General features: G+C 41.3%; 1 protein-coding gene across 1 annotated transcript in view; it reads right to left on the bottom strand.

Moving 5' to 3' along the window:
* The window catches only part of MMP11 (matrix metallopeptidase 11), a 62,951-nt gene extending 39,964 nt beyond the window's left edge, over positions 1 to 22,987 (bottom strand). Inside the window, exons 1-3 of the mRNA XM_077280852.1 lie at positions 22,673 to 22,987; positions 7,130 to 7,335; positions 3,751 to 3,894 (exon numbers count right to left, since the gene is read on the bottom strand). Coding sequence (XP_077136967.1) covers positions 3,751 to 3,894; positions 7,130 to 7,335; positions 22,673 to 22,762 — 440 coding nt within the window. The 5' untranslated portion in view covers positions 22,763 to 22,987. The remainder of the gene's footprint in view (positions 1 to 3,750; positions 3,895 to 7,129; positions 7,336 to 22,672) is intronic.
* Positions 22,988 to 23,277: the final 290 nt, after the last annotated feature.

Here is a 23,277-nt window from a genome sequence, read left to right as displayed (position 1 = left end):
TATCTCTCAGCTATAGTTTCCATTGCCATTAGGTTATAATTTTACCTTATTGTTATTCAGGCATATTGTGGGGGTTCATTATTGATCTGTCATTATGATCGGAGGTATTTTTATATTCTGATTGGTTATATACCAATGTTGGTTTTAAATGAGTTTTTGTATTAATAAAATGTATTTGGTTTGAACTTTACATTCTTGTGGACTATCTAATTTATTGGGAGGTCCCTGTATGTTCAACTTTTGCATGTGTAGCAACTTTTGTGCATGTGGCAACTTTTCCGCTTGTGCAAGTTTTGCATGTGGCGAGTTTTCCATGAGGTGAGTTTTGCACGTGTGGCGAGTTTTGCGTGAGCCTAGTTTTGCATGTGTCGAGTTTCGCATGTGGCGAATTTTGCGTGTGGCAAGTTTTGAGTGGTGACTTTTGTGTTTCGACTTTTATGTGGCGAGGTTGGTGTATGTGTCGTGAAATGTGTGCTGAGGGTGGTATATGTGTTCAAGCACGTGGTAGTGTGTGGCGCATTTTGTGTGTGTGTTCATATCCCCGTGTGTGGTGAGTATCCCATGTCGGGGCCCCACCTTAGCAACTGTACGGTATATACTCTTGGGCACCATCGCTCACATTCTTTAAGACCCCCTTGTTCACATCTGGCAGCTGTCAATTTGCCTCTAACACTTTTCCTTTCACTTTTTCCCCATTATGTAGATAGGGGCAAAATTGTTTGGTGAAATGGAAAGCGCGGGGTTAAAATTTCACCTCACAACATAGCCTATGACGCTCTCGGGGTCCAGACGTGTGACTGTGCAAAATTTTGTGGCTGTAGCTGCGACGGTGCAGATGCCAATCCCGGACATACACACACACATACACACACACATTCAGCTTTATACACTCACTGGCCACTTTATTAGGTACACCTGTCCAACTTCTTGTTAACACTTAATTTCTAATCAGCCAATCACATGGCGGCAACTCAGTGCATTTAGGCATGTAGACATGGTCAAGACAATCTCCTGCAGTTCAAACCGAGCATCAGTATGGGGAAGAAAGGTGATTTGAGTGCCTTTGAACGTGGCATGGTTGTTGGTGCCAGAAGGGCTGGTCTGAGTATTTCAGAAACTGCTGATCTACTGGGATTTTCACGCACAACCATCTCTAGGGTTTACAGAGAATGGTCCGAAAAAGGAAAAAAATCCAGTAAGCGGCAGTTCTGTGGGCGGAAATGCCTTGTTGATGCCAGAGGTCAGAGGAGAATGGGCAGACTGGTTCGAGCTGATAGAAAGGCAACAGTGACTCAAATCGCCACCCGTTACAACCAAGGTAGGCCTAAGAGCATCTCTGAACGCACAGTGCGTCGAACTTTGAGGCAGATGGGCTACAGCAGCAGAAGACCACACCGGGTACCACTCCTTTCAGCTAAGAACAGGAAACTGAGGCTACAATTTGTACAAGCTCATCGAAATTGGACAGTAGAAGATTGGAAAAACGTTGCTTGGTCTGATGAGTCTCGATTTCTGCTGCGACATTCGGATGGTAGGGTCAGAATTTGGCGTAAACAACATGAAAGCATGGATCCATCCTGCCTTGTATGGAGCATCTTTGGGATGTGCAGCCGACAAATCTGCGGCAACTGTGTGATGCCATCATGTCAATATGGACCAAAATCTCTGAGGAATGCTTCCAGCACCTTGTTGAATCTATGCCACGAAGAATTGAGGCAGTTCTGAAGGCAAAAGGGGTCCAACCCGTTACTAGCATGGTGTACCTAATAAAGTGGCCGGTGAGTGTATATTAGATTGTTGGGGTCTGACCACTGAAAACCCAAAGATCACTGGAACATAGAACTTCCACCCTATATAGAAACAGTTGTACATGGCCGGTGCTCCTACATTTATTCTCTATGGAACACCATTTTTTTATCTCTAGCAATCCCATAGATAAAAAATGAAGCTGCGCTGCATATGCTCAACTACTGCTCCATTCAAAAGGGTGACAGGAACCACCCTTTCTGACGAACAGTGAGGGTATCAGTGCTTGGACCCTCAGGGATGTAATAGATAACATCAGCTCTCTTGCATACTTCAGAAAATACAAACTTGTTATTTTTTTTGAATGGAGCATAATTTTTAATAACTGTAAATTACAAAACCATTTATTTCCACCTGTTCTGCTTGTTTAAAGGGAATCTGTCATCTCAAATTGACGGGCTATGTAAATGCCCTGTGTCCGGACCGATGGGTGGTGTTTCATCTTCTTTTTTCCACCCCATCCTTTCCCGCTGTCAGCAATATTTTTTTGGATTTGAGTAGGTGTCCTCCATAGTTCACGCGTGCACAATTTCCCGAAATACTTCCGGGACAAAGCGCATGCGCAGTATGCTTTTCGGCTTTGCCCGCAGTTGGGCAAAGCATACTGCGCGTGCACGAAGCAAGACTGCATTACGCACGCGCAAACTATGGAGGACACCTACTCAAATTCACGAAAATATTGTTGACAGCGGGGAAGGACGGTGTTGAGAAAAAAAGCCGAAACACCGCCCATCGGACCGGATACAGGGCATTTACATATCCCGCCAATTTGAGGTGACAGATTCCCTTTAAATTTTTTCTTCATGGTGGCACAACCCCTTTAAGGGGGAAGAAGAAGTACAAGGATGAGGAAGAAGAAGAAGGAGGAAGAGGAGAAGGAGGAAGAAGAGGAAGAAAAAAAAAACCCATTTTAAAACTTGAGCTCTGTAGTGTATTTGCTGTTTTGTTGGTCAGGCATATTAGTACAGTGGATGCAGAATTCATACCCATAGCAATACTGCAAGTATGAGAAGATCCAGAGATAAAATGCTCTTGGTAAAACACTTGTTTTACAAGACCTGACAGTAATATTTATAAATGATTAGACTTAAGGCTTTGATCCCAGGAGGTGATTCTGGCAGTCTACCAAACAGAGAAACTATTAGTAAAGCACTCCATCCGGAATGTCTCTGGTTGGTAACATTTTAATTATGAAATGGCGTTAGGTTATTGCTGTGAGAATCGTGTAGCAGTTACAGAAGTTCAGTAATTTATACTAAGATGGGAACATCTTATATTTCATTGTTTTATATTTCTATAAACCTATTGTACTTTTCATTTTATGGGGGGTCACTATATTGATAGCATTAATATTAGATGTTCTGACACCTCCACCGATCGGCTGTGTGATGGAGCCACATCGCTTACGTCAGAGCTGCAGCCTCTTCTTAGGTCACACTGCTCGGCACAACTGCTGGGCGTTAGATCTGTGCTCTTCAACTGCCGTATATAGAAAGTTCTATTTTTTTTCTAGTAACATACATTTTTAATTTTTACTTTTTTTTTGCTACAAAATGTTTAACATTATATAAACACATTATGATGCAAAATTGAATGAAGGCATCAATGAGTGTACAATGCTGCTTATATTCACAATGTGGTAGGTGTCTTATTTTACATTTCAGGTATTATTTCTGTACGTGAAAAGTATGTAAATTGTCATGGCAGCTTTCTGTTGGGGATGCAAGAAACTAGGAATCAAACAGCACTTGGTGATGGGTGTAATGAAAGTGATTAGCTGAACCACTAGGAGGTGCTATAACAGGCAAGTAAATGGAATACCTTGGCGCACAAGAATAGTACCATGGACATTTGAAAGTGAAGCTACTGGCCAGCCATCCCAAATACAAGCCATACACACCACATGACCTCTCCTGCCCTCTACTCCTAGCTCATGTCACTTACCTTGTGAAATCAATATTGATGTCAGCCCGTCCTTCATTCACCTCAGTGAATGTTATCGGAGTCACCTCGCTCCATACTCTAAGTGCTTCAGCAAGAGTCTTTCTCACCTTTACCTTGCTGAGTTGCCATGGAAAACGAATAAGCCTAAAACGCAGTGAGACAATGATAAAAACTGACACTATTATCAATATTATGATTTTCCTTTTACTGTTTACATGTACATGGCAGGCCAACAAATCTGTGATGCATGTGTAACGTTGAAATTTCCATCTAGTTTTAGCCATGGATTTGTTTATAATGCCAATGGTGAAATTTGCTGCAAAATCCAAAATATATTCCATAAAAGGGTTGTCCGGTCTTCGCCAACAAGTCTGCACTCGCTCTATGCGACTACAGACTTGTGGATCTTCACTGCACGCTGTAAAGTTGGTCATCTGATCGCAAGTATGCAATATGTCTACTTCCGGCCACATTCCGACTAGTTGTGTCCAGCCTCTTTCAATACACTTGCATTAGGCATTGACCGAGGCGGTGCAGTTCTTGTCGGCATATGACCACATGTATGCAAATCGCATACTTGAGGTCATGCATCCGACGCTCCTGACGCCAGAGAATCCTCATAGTGCATGCACATAGAGTAATGCAGACTTGTATCCTAAGTCCGGTAACCTCTTTAAAGTCTAGAACTTGTTAGGAATGAAGCTATATACCATGTCTTATTGCCAAATTTATTGCAACTTTAGTTTGGAGCTCATACTTGGATGCTGTTTCACCTCTTGGGCAGCTCTGCAGCCCACCATCTTGCCGGTGTCCACTACATCTATGGCCTCTTCACTATAAGCTGGGACTTGTGGCCATGTCTAGGCCTCGAAAGTCATTGCATGTCATAAGGTCACGACATTTTGACATCAAGAAGTTCTCCACAACCTTACGACACACAATGACCTCTGAGGCTTGAACGTGAAGGTCTTGGACTGTAGTGAAGAGGTCAGAGATGCGGAGAGCAATGGGAGAAAGAAGAGGACTGGACAGCAGGCAATGAGCAGCAGGAGAGGTGGGCGATGAAGTATTAGTTTCTTTTAGTTTATGTTACGTTCCTAACTATGAGCCGTATATACAATCATGGAAAACAGTATTGGCACTCTTGAAATTGTTCCACAAAATTAAGTCTTTCTCCAAGAAAATTATTGCAACTATTATGTTTTGTTATACAGATGTTTATTTCCTTTGTGTATATTAGAACCACACAAATATACAGAGAAAAAAGACAAATTGGAGATCATTTCAGAGCCCCAAAATAGGCTGGACAAAATTGTTGGCATCTTCCAAATTTGTGGGTAAACAACTTTGTTTCAAGCATGTGACGCTCCTTCAAACTTACCTGTGGCAAGTAACAAGTGTGGGACAATATGAAAATCACACCTGAAGCCAGATAAAAGGGGAGAAGTTGACTCAATTTTTGCATTGTGTGTCTGTGTGTGCCACACTAAGAATGGAGAATAGAAATAGGAGGAGAGAACTGTCTGAGGACTTGAGAACCATAATTGTTGAACAATATGAACAACCCATGGCACTGTAGCTAATCTCCCTGGATTTGGACAGCAGAAAGAAATAATGAAAGGTTGGAAAGCAGGATAATCCGGATGGTGGATAAGCAGTCCTACATCAAGCTGTCCTGCAGGGTCAGCGTGCATCAGTGTCAGAACTAACTATGTCCGATTTGCCTTTTTTTCTCTGTTTTTTAGTGTTGTTCCAATACACACAAAGGAAATAAACATGAAATAAAAATGAAATTCTTCATTTTGTGGAACCATTTCAATGGTGCCAACATTTTCAGCCATGACTAAGTGGGATGTTTATAACTCGACCACTGCTCGCATTACAAACATTTGTTTGAAGGAGGTTACCATGAAGTGGCAATGGAGGTGTGAGGTAATACAAGTATATTATTAATCTTATGTTCATATCCTATTTGGAGGTTGTGTTCTACATTCTAACATATTTGATGGGAAAGATAGTAAGTGATTCAACTACATTTTTCCCCTTAAAACAGCAGACACATCAGCGGAAAATGATGGACCCGCTTTGTAAGTCAACAGGGTTTTTATAGTGCCACTGGTAGCCGTTGCATGATATTTCCCCCACCTGGTTTCTGATAATGAGGATACCACAATATATATGTGAACAGAGCTTAACCTGTCACCAGCTTTTTGCTACCTAATCTGAGAGAAGCATATTGAAGAGACAGAAACCCTGATTACAGCAATGTGTCACTTATTGGTCTGCTTAGTGTAGTTTCTATAAAATCGGTTTTGTCAGCAGGAGATTATCATTAGAGGACTAGTAAATCTGCTGCCATGTAGTCCTCCATATACATGGACGCTATATAACCCCGCCCCTACCACTGATTGGCATTTTTTGTGTTCACTGTGCATAGGCAGAAAGCTGCCAATCGGTGGGGGCAGGTTATATAAGGCTCAATATTGGTGGATCTGAAGCAGATTAAACAGTGAATTTATAAAAACTGCAGCCAGCAGTACAGTAAGTGACACATCACTGGAATCAGGGTATCTGCCCCTATATTATAACACTCTCAGATTGGAATAATCTGGTGACAGATTCCTTTTAAATGGATTATCCGGTATATTTTTTAACTTGACAAGAAAAAGAAAAAAAAGAAGATAAATTCAAACATGAAATATGATTTCAGCTCCAGTGCTTCCGCTCTTTTTGCCGGACCAGAAGCGATGATATCATGACCTTTAGTGATCTGACCATTAAGGCCTCTGATTGGCTGCAGTGTTGGGTAAATGGTGATCAGGACATCTTTGCTTCCAGTCTGGTGGAGGCTGTCGGGACAGCAGTTCTGGATTTCAGGGGTCAGGATGTCTTCTTTTTTTTATTTCTCGACGTTGGCTTGATTTAAAAAGAGACTGAGAGCCCCTTTAACTTAATGCTCCGCGTCCAATCTGCTAAGAAGGTTTGAGTACAAATGTGGCAAATTCTCAGCAAAAAGAAGTACTATGTCTAGGAACAGGTGTCCTCATCAACTATGCCGGTCAACAGTCCCGCCAACAACACTATATACAGGAGCGATGTTTTGAAAATTGACATTATATTGATTTGTGGATCAATAATGAGTAAGGACAGCTTACTCATATCCTATAATTTTGGACTGAAATATTGGGCGGCATACATAGGACTATGTATAAACCATACATTGCTTTTTTACCTTCCTTCCCTCCACTCCTTGCTCTTCACATTAGGTTTACACCAGTGAATGACGACTTTTGCCACTGATACTACTACTTCATCCTGTCCGTCCATGTATACACTAGTTATCACGCCATATTCCCCAAAAATAAAACCGTGCTCTTACTTGTATGTTAGGTTTGTCTTGTCCCATCGTCCTCCAGAGAGCACATACCGTTTCTGTCTATTGCGTGCATTTGAAGAGTCTGCAGGGACAGGGATATCTGGTACTCCACAGCGAGGAGGGTTCCAAGAGTTATGAGGTCTGAGAATTCCCTTTGTATGAGGATGTCGCGTCCATAACCGTGACTTCAAGGAGGGATTATCCTGCTCCTGTAGATAAAAGAGGTTGAGTTCTTCCTTTCAAGTAGACATTATAATAATTTGTCCTCTTTGTTGCCTGATTTTGGACATTGAATTAATTCCATCTTCTACCACCTCCTATTTACAAAAAAAGGAGAAAGGTTGTACTTGAAGTCCATGGGTATATTATGGGTATCTCATATAACTCATACATCATTAGGGATATGTGCACAGGGTATCATCTCCCTTCACCAAAAAATTAAAATCAGAAGCTTTTATTGCTGCAAATTAAGCCTTCAATTATATATTAGGTTGCTCTTACTAGTGTACCCCAAATATATGGCTATTTGGAAAATATCCACATAAGAGAAGATATTTTTTATGCAAATATAAAATTAGTAGAAACTGAATTCCAACAATTTCATTTTCTATTCAGTTTATCGCTTAGGGTGTTTCCACGTGCCGGATCACATCCGGATTAGCTGCGAATTGAACGCTGCATACAGCCGCAGCGTTCAGCCCGCAGCGTCCAGATGTTAAAGCATAGCGGAGGGGATTTTATGAAATCCCATCTCCACTATGCGTGCGAACACGCATCCAGCGGCCCTGCGTTTCCAGACATGCGTCGCGTCTTTTTATAATGCACTATGTCTGTTTACCCTGCAGCGACGCTCCATCGCTGCAAGGTAAATAACAGGGTCCTATATATGGGGTGCGGTGATTCCGGATGTGTGCAATGAACACATCCGGAATCACCGCTCCTACAGAAGGGGGTGGCACTTTGGGCGGAGCGGGGTTTTCCGCTCCGTCCAAAGCGCCGTCATTATGGACCGTGGACACGCACCCTAAAGCTGGCATTTCTCCTAAGTGTTCAGATTTAGGCTATGTGCACACGTAGGAAATGTGGTGCAGAATTTTCTGCACTAAATCTGCATCTGCAGATTTGATGCAGTTTCTGTGCAGTTTCTATGCAGTTTCTGCGCAGATTCTATGCAGTTTCTGTGCAGTTTCTATGCAGATTCTATGCAGTTTCTGCGCAGATTCTATGCAGTTTCTGTGCAGTTTCTGTGCAGTTTCTATGCAGTTTCTATGCAGTTTCTGTGCAGTTTCTGTGCAGTACAATGTAAATCAATGGGAAAAAAAAAAAGCTGTGCACATGGTGCAGAAAAATCTGCAGCAGAAACGCTGCAGAACTGCACAAAAGAAGCGACGTGCACTTCTTTGAAATCTGCAGCGTTTCTGCGCAGATTTTTCTGCACCATCTGCACAGCTTTTTGTTTTTCCCATTGATTTACATTGTACTGTAAGGGTATGTGCACACGATGCAGATTTAGTGCAGAATTGGTGCAGAACTGCAGCAGATTTTTCTGCTGCAGAAACGCTGCAGAACTGCACTGTGATTTACAGTACAATGTAAATCAATGGGAAAAAAAAAAAGCTGTGCACATGGTGCAGAAAAATCTGCGCAGAAACGCTGCAGATTTCAAAGAAGTGCACGTCGCTTCTTTTGTGCAGTTCTGCAGCGTTTCTGCTGCAGATTTTTCTGCACCATGTGCACAGCTTTTTTTTTCCCCCATTGATTTACATTGTACTGCACAGAAACTGCACAGAAACTGCATAGAAACTGCATAGAATCTGCACAGAAACTGCACAGAAACTGCATAGAATCTGCGCAGAAACTGCATAGAATCTGCGCAGAAACTGCATAGAATCTGCATAGAATCTGCATAGAAACTGCACAGAAACTGCATAGAATCTGCGCAGAAACTGCATAGAAACTGCACAGAAACTGCACAGAAACTGCATCAAATCTGCAGATGCAGATTTAGTGCAGAAAATTCTGCACCACATTTCCTACGTGTGCCTTAATCACAGTGCAGTTCTGCAGCGTTTCTGCAGCAGAAAAATCTGCTGCAGTTCTGCACCAATTCTGCACTAAATCTGCATCGTGTGCACATACCCTTACAGTGTGTATAGACTGCCTGGAAAAGAGAGACTGAATAATAACCTTTCCAAAGACCAAAAGACCACCTTTTTGAGAAGACCATCCCTTGTCTTGACCTGATTTCCTGTGACAGACTTTTAGCTCAATGCTTAATGGACAGCTTCCTTGAGAGAACCACCATTCTAGAAGACAATTTTTCGATGAAATTTTGGGTGGTCCTCTTCAAAACCTTTCACTATAGTAATACAATAATTACTGGACACTGTAGAGGTTTAGGACTACATGATTCCTTCTCCATAATGGGTGGTGCTGTCATCATCAAGTGGCATTTCATTGCAACATACAACAAAAACTTGCTTAGGACAAGAAATGAGCAATTCTGGTGGCATTGCCTTAGTCCAACGTTCGTTTTGCCGCTACGTTGGCAGCCTGATGTCACTACTGTGACCAGCATTCTCAAACCAGTATTTTGGGCACTACTGACGCCAACCAGGCCCCGAGGTGTCACGCTGAGATGTCATCATGTCGAAAGGGCATAGTAAGCTGCAGAGGAAACCAGGATGCTGGCCCGAGAATGCTGGGTGGAGAAGAGAAAACTGGCTGCCACAAAGGACTGGCCATTGGACTAGGGCAGCACACATAGGGTACCGTCACACAGTGCCATTTTCATCGCTACGACGGCACGATTCGTGACGTTGCAGCGTCGTATGATTATCGCTCCAGCGTCGTAGACTGTGGTCACACGTTGCAATACACGGCGCTGGAGCGATAATTTCATGACGTATTTGCGATGTAGAAGCCGTTGGTTACTGTGCGCACATCGTATACAACCTGTGTCACACGATGCAATCATGCCGCCACAGCGGGACACTAGACGACGAAAGAAAGTTTCAAACGATCTGCTACGACGTACGATTCTCAGCGGGGATCCAGATCGCAGTAGCGTGTCAGACACAGCGATATCGTAACTATATCGCTAGAACGTCACGAATCGTGCCGTCGTAGCGATGAAAATGGCACTGTGTGACGGTACCCATAGAATTGCTAATCACTGCATAGCATCTATTGTAAGTGATTGTAGGGCAATGTGGCTCACACAAGGTCACAATCCAGCTGGATAATGTTCCATGGAGAACTGGTGGGTAATGAGTTTAGGGCCGTTATATGCAGCCATACCATTTCAATGGCAGCTCCACTGTGGTATGCATACTCTGAACCAAATATTCTGGCAGGGAATCTCCTGAATAGCTAATTTTGCGAGTTTTCAGGTGATTCAATGGACCTCAGAGATTTGCAATCTCATCTTTTTCTGGGAGAGTGTGCAAATATGGCCATAAAATGCGGCTTATAGAACAGAAACATATGTTGCTTTACGGCATGCTATAAGTACAGACCAGTTATGTGTTTTCTTAATCTAGAACAGGAACACTATAGAATGAAAAATTGAAAAATGTAAAAAAGAAAACCATGTTTATATATTTTATTTATGGACTACATTAGTGGAAGCAAAAGCTGTAGGCAATAAGATATATCCAAGAAGGTTTGTATTTTTACGGAATAATAACAAGAAATTGTACATGTCATCTGAAGACAACAACCTGTAATGACTAATTATGCTTCTAACTTCTAGTATGTCCTCCTCTGAACATTTTAATCTTTTCTAACCATAATATTTAGAGATACTATTTGAAATACTTACAGTCTAAAAACAGACAAGAGGCTCAAAATACCACAGCAGAGGCCAGATATTTATAAAAATGACTTTTAGAGGAAAAAGAAGAATAATACAATCAGTGCAGTGCTTTTGTAAATATGCTTTTTCTTTCTTTTTTTCCAATTACATACCAATTAAACTGGTTCAGATTAAAGCTACAGTGGGTATGGAAAGTATTCAGTATACCAAATGGCTGCAATGAACCAATGTGAAAAAGTTAAAGTGGTCCGAATACTTTCAGTACCCACTGTAAATGGAGACACATACCATGCGATTGCATGAGGCTTGTTAACGTACTTTCACATCCATTTGAAGTACAAGATAAAAAAAATTGGATTTTCTTGAAAGGTTCAAAGTATCTGTGATGTCTGGCTAATATTATAATTGTTTTAGGAGATAATTAACACTTTAAATAACAGTTGTCTTGACATTTGTCATGAATCTCTTGACCATCAAACAAGTGAACGCCGGCCTAAAGGGGTTTACTTCAACAAAGATATTGATGACCTATGCTTAGAATTGGTCATCACCCAACACCCGGCAGCCACAGGATCAGCTGTGACGGACTCTGACAGTGGCTGGCTGTACATAGTATACTGACACTACACTGTCATACTGTTCAGTGGCCGCTCCTGCAAATATGCTCTTTTTCAACTCAATTGGAGCTGATCTGCTACACAGGAGTGGTCAGTTAGAAGTGTGATGGAGCGGTGCTGTTCAGTTTACATCCGGCCGCTGATCAGTAGAAGTGCCAGTTGTCGGACCCTCAATATTCTGATATTGATGACCTATGCTAAGGGTGCAGTCAGACAGCCATATAAATCGGACCGAGATACGAACGCAGTTCACGGAGTGGTCAGAGGCTTTCCCAACCCGAGTGTGAACGCTGCATAGAAATTTATGAAGCTGTCATGCTTGGGTCAGGAGAGATGACGCCGGCCAGTCTGTGCACTGCGTTCCGATCTCGCCCTGATTTATACAGCCGTCTGCACACTTAGGGTAGGCCATCAATATCTTTATACTGGAAAAGTGGAAAACCCTTTTAAAAGTAAAAGCAGAATATAGAAAAGAGAAGTCAATATACAACTTGGCCAAATACCTATTAGTATGGGCCGAAAAATGTAAAATTCATATCTATTTGTTATAAGGTTAGTGCAAAATTGCTTTAAGTTAGTAAAAATATAATGTGTTTATTTTGTTTAAAATATATTATTTATGTGATATTAACTTATGATGTATTTTACCCTGACATAAAGATGTATAAAATATTCTTTACAGGAGTTGTTGTGAATTCTGATGAAAGTTTGCGAGTCTTGTATGTGACTGCGGACTTCTGAGTCCTGACAGCGCGCACACCGCATACTGTCAGGATTCTCTGGTGTTCTCAATGAGAGAGGCCGATCACATGATGGCAGGTGAGCGATTTGTATACATGTGGTTATGTGCCACATAGATCTGCTGGGCCTCCCTCAATACAAGTGATTGAGTGAGGTCGGACACAGCTGTAGGAATGTAGCCAGAAGTACAAATTGCATACTATATGACCGCTTGCTTTTGTCGGCGACACCGGAGAACCCTGACAGTGTGTGGTGGATTCAGAAGTCTGCAGTCACACAGAGTGGCTGCAGACTTTCATCAGAAGACCATCCAACCCCTTTAAGGCGAGACATACTTTGGTATTTGATGTGCATAGAAGGGTAGTTATTTTTCGTTATGCATGTCAGTACCTGTGTAGTCCAGCTAAAGACAAGAATGATGAGAATACCCGTGAGAATTACCTTTAGGCCTCTGAAAAGTCTAATGCATTAGTTTAGGCTGTAGACAATGTAACTGAAGCCTCCCTTAGCCGTTTATATATGTAGATAGAATTGTACTGTAGTGATTTAAGGGTCCCTTCATTGGATTTTTTCTTTATTTAAACTGAGAAATTCCTTTTATTGCCACTATTCTACTGATACTGGAAAAGGTATTCTTTTTTTTCTGTGCCCCACCGATCCACAGTTTTCCTCCCGGTAATAAAAATGCAAATTTCCCTTTGAAACAACTGGCATATACAACAAAGTATCTCTGTGGGCGTTTGCTTTTTCCCCATATAACAGAAGTTTTAAGCTATATGCGCAGTTGGGTGAAGGTTACATTTGTATCTTTGGAATGGAGAGGTACAGAAAATAAATACTGGTGGAGGATCAGTGGAACAGAAGCAACCGGGAGAGGTACTAATATCCTAATTCTTCTCAGATTTTCTGTTGCATGTTGAGTGGTATTTGCTATTGCAGAAAGTAGTACCACATGACTACAGGGTCAGACTTCAACATGGCTAGTTTGTAACCAAGGACACACATAGATTTTCATAGAAGCTGTATACCCAAACAGTAAAAAGATTTTTAATTTCATGTAGCTGCCCCTAGAGATTGTGTGTGATAAAGGGAAATGAGATTATGAGTTCAATTAGGGACAGGGACTGGATTAATATGCATTAGATCAATAATAGGCCTGTTCTTAAAGAGGTCATCTCATGTTCATAAATGGTTAAAATTGCAAAGTAACATAGTTACATAGTTATTAAGGTTGAAGGAAGACTTTAAGTCCATCTAGTTCAACCCATAGCCTAACCTAACATGCCCTAACATGTTGATCCAGAGGAAGGCAAAAAAAAACCCATGTGGGAAACAGTAAGGTCCACATTGGGGGAAAAAAATAAAACAAACAAATTTGCAATCTACTCATTAGTAATCCTGCAGTCTATCAAAGTGGCTGGTTTCGTAGGCAAGGAGCATGCATATGGAAGCTACTTGCTGTACAGCTTGCAAGTGCCTCTCTGAAGCTGTCTGGATCGCAGCTTCAGTGTCCTAGCGCTCCTCCCTTGTAGGGATGAAAGGACCCATGGAAGTTCGGGTTCTAGTATGAGACCCAAACTCTATTTCAAAGTTCAGTTCAGGAACCAGAACTGTACCTGAACTTGAACCACAACCAGAACCCTCATTGAAAACAATGGGGACCCAAACTTCTGAGTGCTATACGATAAAAAAGTGATGGCACTCATACGATGTATACGGCGGTGTGAGCGAGCCCTTAAACTTACTACAGAATTGAATGTGATTGACAATATAGCCAAACAGTGACCACAAACTGTTGATGACCATACACTGTGGTAACTCGATTCCCAGGTATCAAAACCAGATCGGCCTGTGTAATATGAGCAAGTTTAGCTGCCCTTATTATTAGTTTTGTTTCTTCACCGGAAGGCAAACACATTTCTGTATGGATATTGCCAATTGTGAATGAATGGTTTTGTCACGCTTGGCTTTCCATCTTATTCTCTGGGGTTTACAGCTCGACTATGGTAAACAGTCTGTATTTGTACTATTTGACCCGAAGGCCTTAATTTTGCCTCAGGATTCAGACCATTAAACACTTTAAGCTCTTGACTAACCGTCTCCCTCCTTCTTTGACATCACCACTTATCAGTGTCTGAAGATATCCGTGACTCAAATTCAAAGTCACCTGGAGACAGGTAAGGGGTAATTAACCTTCCATATACAAAAGTGAGACAGGATGAATAACAGACTGTCCTCTGAGCTCCTCAGGTCTCTGTGTCCTTGGGTCACATAAATCATTGTGTACAACAGAGATCACAGTATCCTTCAGTTCACCCGAGGAAGCAGCACTCTCTATCTCTGTCTGCTCTCCAGTCAAACCATCCGCACATGCTTATTGCTTTAAAGAAGGTGGCTAAAAGGCTGTCTTCTACAGGAATGGGCAATACTAAAGTCCCAGTGCCTAATGCCTATGTATCCCAAGAAAATACTTCTATTTGCCTCAGAAAATACTATTGTTCTTAAAGGTCACGGTAATAATATTGTGATACATTTTCTTCCGTTTTGGATAATCTTATCCAGTTCAGAGATACATTTGTTAATAGCATTGATCTGAGGAGGAGAGGCTTTTTTTTTCATTTTATTCCATAACAGATCGAATCATACAAGTCTAAGTATCATAAGCAAGAACATGTAGTGATGTTTTATGCAATCAATCAAGAACACTTGTGTCAGCTATAGCTATGTGCAAATGGTCATTTATCCAAAAATACACTGAGGCACCGGATTCAAATCTAACCTAGTGGCAGCATTATGTAGCCATACTATTTAATAAGTTGTGGTCTGCTGCTTCAAATGTTTTTCCGATCTTAAGCTACAAGTCTGCAGTCACTATATGTGACTGCAGACTTGTAAATCCTTACATCGCGTGTACTGCATACTGTGAGGATTTCCTGGTGTTGACGCCCAGAGTGGCGGGCGTGTGACCACAAGTATGTGATTTACATACATCCGCTCACGCGCCGACCAGATGGAAGTTGCCTCGCTCAATGCAAGTGTATTGAGTGTGGCTGGATAAAGTCTAGTCAGCATGTGGCTGGAAGTATGCATATTGCATACTTGAAGTCACATGACTTCACTCCTGGCACCAGAGAATCCTCACAGCGTGCAGTACGTGCGATGTAAGGATTTACAAGTCTGCACTCACATATACTGACTGCAGACTTGTAGCTTAAGACTGGACAACTAATTTAAAGAGGATCAGTCACCAGGTCAAAAGTGGCCAGTTTTCCTCTTATTTTATTCATTTTGATCCCCTAAGTATTCCTTTTATTAAATCCTCCATACGGTTCCAGAGATATTTGCCTTTTTATCTAGTGCTAACATTACAAGCGGGCGTTTCTTATATAATAATTATGCAGAGTCGCCTAAAGAGATGCCTCCAGAGAATCCTGTGAGCTGCGCCCTATTAGTTACAATCATAAAAATTAGCATTAAATAAAAGAGGCTTATATCTCGTGAACTGTGTAGTGGATTTAAAACAAAACAATACAACACAACAAACTGGAATACTCTGGGGAGAAGCAGGAATATAATAACAGCTGGCCATTTTTGACCAGGTGATAGGTCTTCTTTAAAGAGGTTCTCCAAAACATAAAAGTGAATTTAGTATTAATGGATAACTACATAATTTAAAGAAAAAAAAATAATACAACTTTTCTAATCTACTTTAATAAAAAATTCTCTACTGTTCCCTCTCCGCTCTATTTTCCTGTTTTTTTTGGCATCACATGACATTTCGTTTGAGTCTCCAGCATGCACACGAATATTCCCAAACGGGATGTCACCAGAGTGGCGCAGCTGCTGACACCACCCTGAAAGGGAAGTAATCAGGGACATCTCTTTTTAGGGGATGAGCTAGTCTATGCTATACTAGTTGTTGCTATAGTGAGCATGCGCCGTTTGTCTATTCTGACGCATGCTCAATATGTGCCCCTGTTTGCCAATTTACTTTCAATGCGCACTGACAGTGCGCTTCCCTGCTGGCTATAAAGGAACTCTCTTGCTGGCTCATGACTTGTCTATATAGCTGGAAGGAGAGTGCACAGTCAGTACACATTGAAAGTAACAGAGCTGTGAGCGCATACTGAGCATGTGTTGGAATTGACAACCAGCACATGCTCAGTATAGCAGAGACTAGTACAGAAAACACTAGCCCAGCCCCTAAAATGAACATCCCTGAAGAGGTCTCATTCAGAATGGAGACTGTAGCGAAGGCAGTGACTGCAGCCCCAGCCGCCTGATGACGTCTCATTTAAAAATCAGCAGTGGACAGCACGTCATCAGAAAAAAAATTACAGATAGGAAGTTAGAGTAGAAAGGGAACAGTAGGAAATTTTTAATTCAAGGACCTTATTAAAGTGCTTAGTTTTTTTCGGTCAAATAATTAGAAAGTATTGTTAAATTCACTTTTAGGTTTCAGACAGGCAGCTTTACATGTACAAAATATGCAAAGTAGCTCCTATAACACTAGGTTCCTGAAACAGGAACATGGATTACACAGACTTATGTCAGACTGCCATTTGCCTAGTTACAGTATACCAATTACAGTCATTCATAAATAATGTTTTTTCTAAATTGGTTGAATATTTTATTTACAAATGTAGCTGTCTACAAATAGTTTATAAAGGACTGGTTGCATTCTGTATAAATGCCAAAAGTATCACAGGCTGGATAGGCCAATTTATGTGCATACTGATGGCCAGCTGCAGTGCAGGCAGGTGTTTTTTGCAAACACTATATAAGTGCTGAGGATATTTTGGAAGCCCCATAACTGTTAGTTATTGCCATTTCCAGCACAGCTGTTTCTTATTTTAGATGTATATTGTTTGTGAGACAAAATTTTAAGGAACACTCCTGGAAAATCTTGTACATTATGTATGGCCAGTACAGTGCAGGAGCAACTGTGCATCACACAGGGATTCTTTCCTTGATGTATACTGAACATGATCATGTCTGATTCTTAGATATTTTGACTCAACCCAAAGGAATAACTATGACTGCACAAAAAAAATTAATTTGAAATTTGACATTCTGCAATACCAAAAAATACTGTATGTACTTCTCAAAATCATTTTTTTTAGATAGTTACTATATCTCCATTTGTCTGTTCTTGCTAAACTTCAGTGAGTTAGTGAGAGGTCTAGTAAGGCACATTTACCTTTTATGACGGATCAATCACCAGATTTCACAATATAACCTGCATCTGTTAATAAATAGATCTCTAAGACCTGATGATGTTGGTTCACTTACATTGAAAATCCATGACAAAATGGTTGCACAAGCCTTTTGAAGGTTTTCCTTCCTGACATTTAAATGAGCATTTTAGGAGTCCAGACTAATTTCATGCTCATCTTAGTATCAGGATTATACACTCATTCTGATGTGAATTTTCCAAGAAAGAAGCCTCATTAGCCATACGAGATCTATTTAGTAATGCATGCAGTTTGTATTTTGTTATGCACCTGACCAGGTCCATGAGACTTTCTTGTGCTCCATGTCAGGCTTTGCAAGTAGCCTGGTGTGCTCTCATATGTTGTATTTCCTAGGCCTTTATTTAAGCTTCCCAAGACACACACCTGTATCTTAGTATGATATTAAGACTTTCTAGTAACTCTTTTAGTTGGTCTATGTACAGTTCCTGTCCACAGACTCCAGGACATCTCCTATTTGCTTGTGGTTCCCAGTCCCTGAGATACTTGTCTGCAGCTTCCACTAACCCTACAGCCTATCAGTGGTCTTCAGGACTTCACTTGTCTGCGGCTTCCAGTATTCTGCTACCTGTTAGTGTTCTTCAGGACTTGTCTGTGACCTCCAGTAACTCTGCTACCTGCCAGTGGTCTTTAGGACTTCATCTGTTTGTCTGCAGCCTCCAGTAACCATGCTATTTGTCAGTGCTCTCCAAGACCCATTTTAGATTTTGTTTAACTCTACATGTCTGCCTGAGGCTTCCGTCTTCTGTCCACTTGCGACTCCCAGGACCCCTTTAAGACTTTCAGTTTGACTGTGTCTGCCTGCAGCTTCCAGGGCATCTCTTGCCTGCTTACGGCATCCAGGACCCTTGTAAGGCTTTTAATTTGCCTCTATGTGTCTGCATGCAGCTTCCTGGATGTCTCCTGTCCGCTTACAACTTCTAGGACCCCTTTAAGACTTTTAGTTTGCTTCCATTAACTCTGCTGTCAGTTTCTTACATACAACACTTGCTTGCTGCACCAACGCTAGTGGCTCATGATCCCACCAGGATTTTTAGTTTAGAGGATCCACCTCACCTAATGTGACACACTTTCTGTCACAAGTTTCCAGATAACATTGCAGATAGAGCACAAACAAATCACAGAAGCCCAACTTTTATAATCTAAAATTGTGTTTAGCCAGCATAATATCTACATTCCTGGTAATAGAGGAGAGTAAAGGGGGTTAATACCAGCAATCCTGGTGGTCGAGGGCACTAAGGGAGTTAATTAATGATCTTCCTGATCACTGAGGCAGGAGCCAGGGAGTCTGACAGGCACAGGTTCTCCCAGAGCAAGTGGAGTTTAAAGCTGCACAACCACAGCTTAGCAGGAACAATAGTCTATTGCCTTGCCTACTTTAATTAATCAGTTTTGGGTGTGTGCTCTTTGGCGTGGGTTAAGAACTAATTTTTCTAAAGAACTAATTTTTCTAAACTGTTGTTTCATCAAGGTTTTGGTTTAGTTTTTAATTTACATGAAAAACTTTGGTAAACTCCAACTTTGCAAGCTTCTTAGAGAGTAAAGAAGAAAAGCAATAAGTCCTTAGTGACTCCCATATGGTGCCATAGTGTTATGCAATTCCAGAATTATTTATGCCATGGAGTGTACAGATAAACAGTGCATACATTAACTGGAGAGAACCACATATTTACTGACCAGAGGGTCTAGTGAGTGCCTTAAATGATATAATACAAACCACTCTGCGCACACAGACCAAATATTGCACATTGTAAATTAAAGCCATATTGTACCCACATGGTGCCATAGAGTACCAAGGGCTCCAAATTGTCTATACTTTGTTCTAATATATGCACATAGCGCAGTACTGTGCCCACTTGGCTTGTACATAGTCTAAAAGTGCCCATATATCGAAAAACTGTGTCCAAATAGTTCCATACTTTGTCCAAAACACAGTGTCAATTTTTCTCAGTGATCTAACCAAACATCTCATTGTTTCTGGACCAAAAAACAATTCTTGGGTGGCATGGTGGCTCAGTGGTTACCACTGTTGCTTTACAGCACTGGGATCCTGGGCTGAAATCCCACCAAGGACAGCATCTGCAAAGAATTTGTATGTTCTCCTCGTGTTTGCATGGTTTTCGTCCCACACTCTAAAGACCTACCGATAAGTAATTTAGATAGTGAGCCTCAACGGGGACAGTGATGATAATGTCCGTAAAGTGCTGTAGAATTAATGGCGCTATATAAGCAAGTCAAAAAAATAATTCTTCATTACTGTATAAAAAAGTTTTGCTAGTAATGTGGTGGTGATAGCACTTTGTTGACTAGGTTGAGCAGGAAAGGGAACATCCAGAAAGCTAAAATACAGTTGGGTGTAGGACATTTTGGATGCCTGGACACCCAATGGTCTGTGTGACAACTGGAAGAGTTATAATAGGAGCTATATTGGGTGTCAAACCCCTTCATCAAGATTTAGCTAAGAAACTGTTGAACCGAATTTTTAACAACTTGACAGAAGAGGATATACCAACGAATTAGATGTACATGTACCGTTTTTTTCATGGAAGAGTAAATACGGCCAACAGTCATTGACTTAATCGCATCCACAATGCCCTTCATAAAGTCTTATTCGTCATCTTTGTGATCGGTATACATGTCAGTTCACTTCTAGTAAATACACAGTCTGTCCTAAACATTGGTTTAGTCAACAATACATCTCTGTCCGGTGACTCAGTGCTGTAACAACAACAACGACAACAGTACAACTTTCACCATTGGATGCCTCTATTTTAGATTTCTTGTTTATTCTTTCATAGACCAGAAAGTCATGAAAAAAAAAAAAGTCATGAAAAATTCTAGCTTTTTTTTTAATATTAGAACTGTACCCTTTAATATGCTACTATGTCCCACTCTCCTCCATCAGCCACTGCCTGCACTGAACTTTCAATCTGTGCAATGTTTTTAGATCCTGTTTATACAGAGGATAAACATTTCAAAAGATCGGAAATAACTCCGAACAAGAATGCAAATTCCATCTGGGCAAGCTCTTCTTTGGCTCCTGTTGCTGCCACCAAATTGTCAACTGGAGTTCTACTTTCTAGGCAGCACTACAGATGTCACTGTAGAAGCTTGCAGGCGGTGGGTGACACAGCAGTCTTAGGTACCGCGGTGGGTGACGCAGCAGACTTAGGTACTGCTACATTGTACTTCAATTGGGAGCTATACTCTTTCTTCTGGCCATGAGTCCAGCCCATTAAATCAGTTGTGACTCCTCCTATTGCTATTTCTTTACCTAGTGGTGGTCTTCATATGCATAAAAGATGCCCTTCTTTGTCCTACACACCACCTTGGCATACATAACCACGCTGTGAGACAATGTAATATAGCAGGAATATACCAGAATTCAAGGTCCCAACTGCTACTGTGTGAGCATGAAACAATCTCCTGTATTCTTTAGGTATAGGCTAATACATCATACAAGTAATAAGCCGGCTTGGTGAATGAGACAATTGTATACAGTCTTTCCAGCATTTTCATCACATGACTGAGTTTCAATTTAAATCCCCATGAAGGCAAAAGGGTTTACAGCTGAAAAAATAGTTTATGTGCATGCAAAAATCTGTCATTATATACACTGTGCTTAACCCTCATATGTAAAAGGAAAAAAAACGCCAGCCTGCAGATTCCAAATCGCAGGCAGCTGACAGCACAGAAACACGACATCCCTTATACAAACAGGGTCCGCCAGAGTCATCCTGTGGCTGTCACACTCATCCAATCAGATAATCATCATTACACTGCTAAAGGCCTAAAGCACATTCTTCCCAGGTGGGAACATGTGCAGGACAATCTTATACATATCTGTGATTACTTCTTAGTAATGTGGCATAATCTCTAAAGTGCCTATGAGGAGCACCCTGAGTATGCCACATAGGCACCTCCACAGCATTGCAGGCTATACACTGTATGACTAAGTACACTTAGCTACTATTTGTTCTTAGTGGTGCAATTTTATAAAATGTAGCACTCCCAAATCTGCTATCTAACAATGCCCATGCCAACCTTTCTGGTAACTTTAGTAACGATGCCCATGCCATCCATTCTGGTAAATTTAGTAATGAAGCCCATGCCATCCATTCTGGTAAATTTACTAACAATGCCCATGCCATCCATTCTGGTAAATTTACTAACAATGCCCATGCCAACCATTCTGGTAAATTTAGTAACAATGCCCATGCCATCCATTCTGGTAAATTTAGTAACAATGCCCATGCCATCCATTCTGGTAACTAACAATGCCCATGCCATCCATTCTGGAAAATTTACTAACAATGCCCATGCCAACCATTCTGGTAAATTTAGTAACAATGCCCATGCCATCCATTCTGGTAAGTTTAGTAACATTGCCCATGCCATCCATTCTGGTAAATTTACTAACAATGCCCATGCCATCCATTCTGGAAAATTTACTAATAATACCTATGCCATCCTTTCTGGAGAATTTATTAACAATGACCATGTCATCCAGTCTGGTGCATTACTAAGGATGCCCATGCCATCCATTCTGGTAAATTTACTAACAATGCCCATGCCATCTGATCTGGTGCATTACTAACAATGGCCATGCCATCCTTTCTTGTTAAATTACGAATAATGCCTTTGCCATCCATTCTGGCGCATTACTAATAATGCCCATGCTATCCTTTCTGTTGAATTTACTAACGATGCCCATGTCATCCGATCTGGTGCATTACTAATAATACCCATGCCATCCTTTCTGGTACATTACTAACAATGCCCATGCCATCTGTTCTGGTGAATTTCATACAAGCATGAAGTGCGCCTGAGGTGCCACCTTGCACAACACTTATGTCATATTTGTCGTCTGGTAAGACAATGAATAGAATAATTTAGAAACAACTCTATATCTGAGATATAAGATATCAAGATACAGGCTGCAATTAAAATGAAGAACACCAAGTACAAGAAGACAACTCATGCAAATAAACTGCTGGCTCAGCACATAGCACCATGTGTGAACTCATACTACAGAACTGTGAAATATATTGGGTACATGTGACGAAATATAGAATGACAAGAAACAGTGGTGAACATATCTTGTGTGTCTGTAGCTCACCTGGCTATTGTGCTTGGAGTTCTTCTGAGGTAAAGTTGCTGTTTGTGCCCCTAGTAGGCATAGGGCAGATAGGATGAGGAGGAGATGCATCCTCAAGGCAGGGCACAGGTTGTCAGGAGAGGTAGTGCTACTGTCTGGGCTGCAGACTCTTTGTTCTTTCTTTGTCTCTTCTTCTTTCTGTGCCTCCTCTCCTCTATGTGAATGTGTGGAGGAGCTGCCTGGTGCCTGTGTCAGTGAGCAGAGAATCCCTGCTGGGGATTTATACTCCTCTGTGCCTTTTGTTCTCTCTCTTCACTTTTATGGCCTGAAGTGACACATCTGAACAGCATCACGTGCTAAATGTTTGGGAAGGAGAGACACAGAGGGGTTGACTAAGGAGAGGGGTTCACTGGAGAGGAGGAGGGAGACGTTAATCTCCTTCCCATAAACAAAAAAATGAAGAAAGTCTAAGGACTTTACTGAAAGTTTACACTGTGGTGTGTTACTGGTGTTACTGTAATGTGGGGCTTCAAATACATAACAAACACAAAGAGAGAGCTACAAATACATTATGAACTTGTCAAACAATTTCCAGTTATGGAATTTGTCGCTTGGTGCTACATAAA

The sequence above is a fragment of the Ranitomeya variabilis genome, chromosome 1, assembly GCF_051348905.1.
Source record: "Ranitomeya variabilis isolate aRanVar5 chromosome 1, aRanVar5.hap1, whole genome shotgun sequence".
Classification (NCBI taxonomy): Eukaryota; Metazoa; Chordata; class Amphibia; order Anura; family Dendrobatidae; genus Ranitomeya; species Ranitomeya variabilis.
This window is presented reverse-complemented; position numbering and strand designations above follow the sequence as displayed.